We start from the raw sequence: 6,000 nt of genomic DNA, 5'->3' as shown, positions 1-6,000 counted from the left end.
GGTACAAACTTGGGTCGCAATCAAGCTTTGATTTTTTTTTTCTGGATCCGCCACAGCATATATTGATTAACAATGCACACTGCATGACGTCTATAACTCATTGATGTCGTGGTGTTGGTGATGGATGAAGCATGGTATATCAGATATTTGAATGTAAAACACGGCATCCGGAGTCCATCGCGGGGGTCAAAATGTGTCATTCACTTAACAATATAACATGATCTGACAAGCCGAATATAGCCCCAATTATAATTATGTCTGATTATTTTTTTTTTTTTTTTTTTTTTTTTTTTTTTTTTTTTTTTGGTCGACTCCTCATATTTTTATGGTGACTTGTGAGATTGTGATGTTGATTTTTCATTATTAGGAAATCAAAATTAAAAGATAATTGCAAATGACAAGTTGACATAACTGACAAGTCGGCATAATTATCTGACAAATCTACATAATGATCTGACAAATCGACATAATAATCTGACAAGTCAATTAATTATCTGACATCTGACAAGTCAATTTAATTATCGCGAATGCATTTTTAGCTATTTCAGCTACACTAGCAGAAGGGATCATGTAAATCCTGGGAATATCTTTAAACTTCCGAATTTGTCTTTGATAAGATGTGTGTGTGTGTGTGTGTGTAAAGCACAGAAAATTTCACTTTATTTGGATACTCACTTCCGCCCCTACCCGGGGTTGAACTCACGACCTGCGGAACCAAATCTCCTAGCAGCATGTAACCAGCGCACTAGACCGCTCGACCATCTTGGCAAGTCAAAAAACTTGCTTTCGATGACGATGGAATTCTTGCCACACTGTCACACGCTGTGACCGTGTAGTGAGTTTGGTGACTGAGTGTGGTGACTTAGAGTGGTGACTGAGTGTGGTGACTGAGAGTGGTGACTGAGTGTGGTGACTTAGTGTGGTGACTGAGTGTAGTAACTGAGAGTGGTGACTGAGTGTGGTGTCTGAGTGTGGTGACTTGTTGTGGTGACTGAGTGTGATGACTGAGTTTGGTGACTAAGTGTGGTGTCTGATTGTGTTAACTGAGAGTGGCGACTGAGTGGGGTGACTTAATGTGGTGACTGAGTGTGGTAACTGAGAGTGGTGACTGAGTGTGGTGTCTGAGTGTGGTGACTGAGAGTGCATGGCGACTGAGTGTGATGACTGAGTTTGGTTACTTATTGTGGTGACTGAATGTGGTGACTGAGTTTGGTGACTGAGTGTGGCGACAAAATGTGGTGACTGAGAGTGGCGACTTAGTATGACGACTGAGTGTGATGATTTAGTGTGATGATTTAGTGTGGTGATTTAGTATGACGACTGAGTGTGATGATTTAGTGTGATGATTTAGTGTGGTGATTTAGTGTGATGATTTAGTGTGGCAATTGAATGCGGTGACTGAGAGTGGTGACTGAGTGTGGTGATTGAGTGTGGTGACTGAGTATGACGACTGAGTCTGGTGACTCAATGTGATGATTTAGTGTGGTGACTACATGAGCATGAAGATTCAATATGGTGACCGAGAGTGTCTTATTAAAATGATAGCGATTAAATTAATTAATTCAATTGTATTATTTCTTATCAATTTTAAAGTGAAATACAATAAGATTTTTGAATGATTTTTATATGTATTTCATTGTTCTACCTGTCTGAAATGTATTTAGCAATTTCAGTTGCTGATGCCTGCGGAGAGAACTCACCCTTACATTTCATAGGTAGTCGTTATCTGTCTGATTGAATGGTGAGCCATGCATACAAAAGCTATTTGAAAAAACAGTCTTATGATCACAACATTACACAGGTATAATAGTTGTTTTCTTTCAATGGAATGGTGAGACATGCAGACAAAAACTACACTCTGATGTTTGAACAGGATTAACGATAGCTTTTCACCCAGTCTTCCCCACACAATGATAATTATCCCGTCCGACTTTTTCAAGGTCATCCGTCCTCGTACGCTATCTTGTTACTTCATCGTTCCTTTCTAAAAACACTATTTGTTATCTTTTTTTAATCTTTCTATTGTTAGTAGATAAACGACACGCTATACTGCTGGTTGGATGTGATATACCTGAGGCATTGAAATCTGTAGATAATACACCAGGATTATTCATTTTGTCGGATGTTTCTTCCTAAGAATGATAAGTTCGCAATATCGGTCAGTATCGAGTTGATTTGCACTTATTCGTAACAACTTGTACAAATGGATAAATACTAAACTGATGTTTATATAAGTAAAACTTTTCACCGTACGGATTTTGATGTTTTTGACCAAATGACTTTCATTTCTAATTCAGTATCATTTAATTTTATATGTTACACGCTTTTTCATTGGTTGAACAATTATTGGAATATCGTATTCAACGAAAGAAAATAAATAAATGGCCGGAATTACTTTCTATTGAAATGTTGGGGGTTCCTCTGGTTGCTTCGTATTTATATATAGATTAGGGAATCCTGAAAAGAAAAACTTAACAGTTCTATCGATCTATATAAATTTATTAAACAAAAACAAACAAATATCAAATATAAATACTAATTAATTATGTAAAATGAAATAAACATGGCTATTTGAGGACACATCCCCCCTCCCAATATAACAGCACACGTCTGCTTCTGCAATTCCGGGCTGAGCGTTAAATGCATTCAACCGGGTATGACAATAGTCCAGTTTGCAACTTGCGACAAAGTCCTCCATGTCACAAACCCAAATACCAGATACACCACACACTGCCTCAGAGATACTGCAATATGATTTCGAACTCCGACATAATATGTTTATGAGTGGGAACCGAAACGAGGCTTCCGTATGACGTTACAACAGCTGTGACGCCTGTTACGCACAATGATGCAGTTTTTGTGGTATACTTCCACCCAACGAAAAAAATAATAAATTCAATCCTTAAATGAATACTTTGTATAGCGTTATATAGAGAGGGGCAATATATCACAATATTTGAACATCATATATAGACGATATGCAAGTTCCTTATATCCATGGTATGTACGTGTCATTTCAATAGAGACATTGGAAGAATGTTTCCCACAAAATCAGAAATAGCATGCGTCTTGTCTCAAAGATACCACAATAACGCGTGTAATATTTTACATACCATTGATTGGTGTAAATCTTCTATGTTGAATTTTGCCAATATATTTAACACAATCTGGAGGAATATGTGAAGTGGGACTTAGAAGCACTTCCTCAAACCTTTCAGCATATCCCCATGCCTTTGAACCAGGATCAATATGTTTTTTTCGAATGCTGGTATCAGTCAAATCTATAATTTGAATCTCACTGCTAAGCTCTCTAAGTTTTGTGATATTAATTTTTACAACACCACGTACCATACTGGATTTGTTTGTAATTCCCCCGAGTCTTTTAACGCCATAAAGTGTTTTACTGCAGGAAATATACTTGGATTCAATGCCTTTGCTTCCTTCTGCAACATGTTTCTCTATGCTAATTTTGGAAAATATATTTTTCGGATGAAGACCCCCCGCATAGGTTTCTTTAAGACGAAGTATTCTATACACATATTCATCTTGTTCCCCCTCTGTTTCATAAAGACATTCGCCTGTTCCATTAAGATATTCATCTTGTTCGTACTGTGCTCCATAATCATATTCATCTTGTTCATACTGTATTCCATAATCATATTCATCTTGTTCATACTCTGTTCCATAAAGAAATTCATCTCGTTCAATCTCTGTTCCATAATCATATTCATCTTGTTCATACTCTGTTTCGTGAAAATATTGTTCTTGTTCAATCTCTGTTCCATAATCATATTCATCTTGTTCATACTCTGTTTCATGAAGATATTGTTCTTGTTCAATCTCTGTTCCATAATCATATTCATCTTGTTCATACTCTGTTTCATGAAGATATTGTTCTTGTTCAATCTCTGTTCCATAATCATATTCATCTTGTTCATACTCTATTCCATAAAGAAATTCATCTCGTTCAATCGCTGTTCCATAATCATATTCATCTTGTTCATACTCTGTTTCATGAAGATATTGTTCTTGTTCAATTTCTGTTCCATAATCATATTCATCTTGTTCATACTCTGTTTCATGAAGATATTGTTCTTGTTCAATCTCTGTTCCATAATCATATTCATCTTGTTCATACTCTGTTCCATGAAAATATTCTTCTTGTTCGCACTCTCTTCCATAATCATATTCATCTTGTTCGCACTCTCTTCCATAATCATATTCATCTTGTTCATACTCTCTTCCATAATCATATTCATCTTGTTCACACTCTCTTCCATAATCATATTCATCTTGTTCACACTCTCTTCCATAATCATATTCATCTTGTTCACACTCTCTTCTGTAATCATATTCATCTTGTTCACACTCTATTACATAATCATATTCATCTTGTTCGTACTCTGTTTGATCATTGCAAAGCTGTGTCGACGTACCAGAAAGTTTCACATTCTTGTTACCGTTGCTATGCGTTGCCTTTACTAGCTGTTCAACATTTACTCCAGGTTTTATAAAAGATGTCTTTGATATATTTGCATTCGATGCACTATCTATTGAACATGCTGTGGTATCTCCAGAATAAAGTATTGATGCAACCTCTCTCCTCTGGTTGACAAAAGAATGATTTTCTACAGAATCGTTCTCAACGTGTAATCTTGTATCGGCGTGGATTACTGGGGTCTTAACTGGTGAGGATTGTGTTTTGGAATTTTCTGGAGAAGACCTATCGTCGTCAGACTTATGGTGTCTGAATGGTGATGACCAAACCGGGAATTCCTCTGGTAATGATTCGTTGTATTCCTCCATTTCTTTGTTGTTAAGGTTATCGGTGAATGACCCTGAACTATCACGAATCTCTAAATATTCCTCTGTTGTAGATTTTGGTGTTGTTCCATTTTTTTCTCGAGAAAGTGTTTCCCATCTTCATATCCTCATATCCTCAGCATCAGCCCCTGTTTCATAAATTGTTTAAACTCTCCATTACCACACAAAAATATCAATTCTAAATGCAGGTTAGTTTAGACACACACATACTATTAATCCAGGTACGTATAGAGGTATACACCCTACTACACTTTTAAAGTGCTTCGTTTCGTTCCGTTCAAATCGTTCAGCGTACAATGCAACTCATTTCGTGCAAAAACCTGATGGATTCCAAGTAGCACAACCTCAGATAAATGGGGTAATCCGTGATCTATTTCTACCAATGTGGATTTGGCCTGTCTATGCTTAACTGAATATTAATGACATCAATTTTAATTTCTCCTTACTTTATTTAATGAAGTTTATATTCCTGTTAAATTTCACCTGTACTTACTTTTTCGTTTGGATATTAAATCATAATGCATGTAATTCCTTTCTGCCATAACTCTGGTCTCTAACACGACGAACATACAGCTATAGAAGAAAGAAAATACCTTACCTTCAAAACAAAGGTAAACTAAAAGTAGAACTACAATTGGATATCAAACAGATATTGACATTTGATATGAGAGAGAGTTTTCGTACCTTGTATCATTACTCTGAAATGAAACTAGAAATTCCAGGAAGTAGAATTACGTAATATTCAATAGTTCAAACTATATTTAAAACGCCGACATTTTCTGTTAACGATCACAGATTTAAATACACGTGCCACTTGTAATGTATTTATTAAAGGTTCTAATAACACGTGTTCGTGTTTATTTATACCTGTAATCTATTGGGTAGTCTAATTGTCACCTTGTCAGGTGACATCTAAATATTCATTACACAGATTTTAACTTACCACCGTCAGTGAGTATAATTTTGAAACCATTCAAAGGCTCTTTTTAGTGCAGATAACTTATGCTCCACCAACCCTCCCTTGCCTTACTCGAGTACTTTGATTTATCATTAAAAATTGTTTAATGTTGTAGAAAGGAAGAGAATACTGTGTGAAGAATTGTTTATGGATATCAGTGTTTTTGAAATTAGTAAACTGCACGTTCACAGCGCTTCATATCCTAAACTACGTGTTTG

At 36.0% G+C, this 6,000-nt stretch overlaps 1 protein-coding gene across 1 annotated transcript; it reads right to left on the bottom strand.

The window, feature by feature from the left end:
* Positions 1-2,481: 2,481 nt before the first annotated feature.
* LOC125662805 (uncharacterized) lies at positions 2,482-5,785 on the bottom strand. Its single transcript, XM_056147404.1, has 3 exons — positions 5,509-5,785; positions 5,318-5,397; positions 2,482-4,952 (listed from the first exon to the last, which is right to left on the bottom strand). Exon 3 carries the CDS (start codon positions 4,804-4,806, stop codon positions 3,106-3,108), a length of 1,701 nt encoding a protein of 566 aa, XP_056003379.1. The 5' UTR covers positions 4,807-4,952; positions 5,318-5,397; positions 5,509-5,785; the 3' UTR covers positions 2,482-3,105.
* Positions 5,786-6,000: the final 215 nt, after the last annotated feature.

Source organism: Ostrea edulis, chromosome 8, assembly GCF_947568905.1.
Source record: "Ostrea edulis chromosome 8, xbOstEdul1.1, whole genome shotgun sequence".
Taxonomy (NCBI): domain Eukaryota; kingdom Metazoa; phylum Mollusca; class Bivalvia; order Ostreida; family Ostreidae; genus Ostrea; species Ostrea edulis.
Note: the sequence above shows the minus strand (reverse complement) of the source record. Positions and strands in the feature narration are given on the sequence as shown.

Bases quoted from the DNA above. Each gene is read 5' to 3' on its own strand.
- LOC125662805 (XM_056147404.1), bottom strand. From the start codon at position 4,806: ATGGAGGAATACAACGAATCATTACCAGAGGAATTCCCGGTTTGGTCA.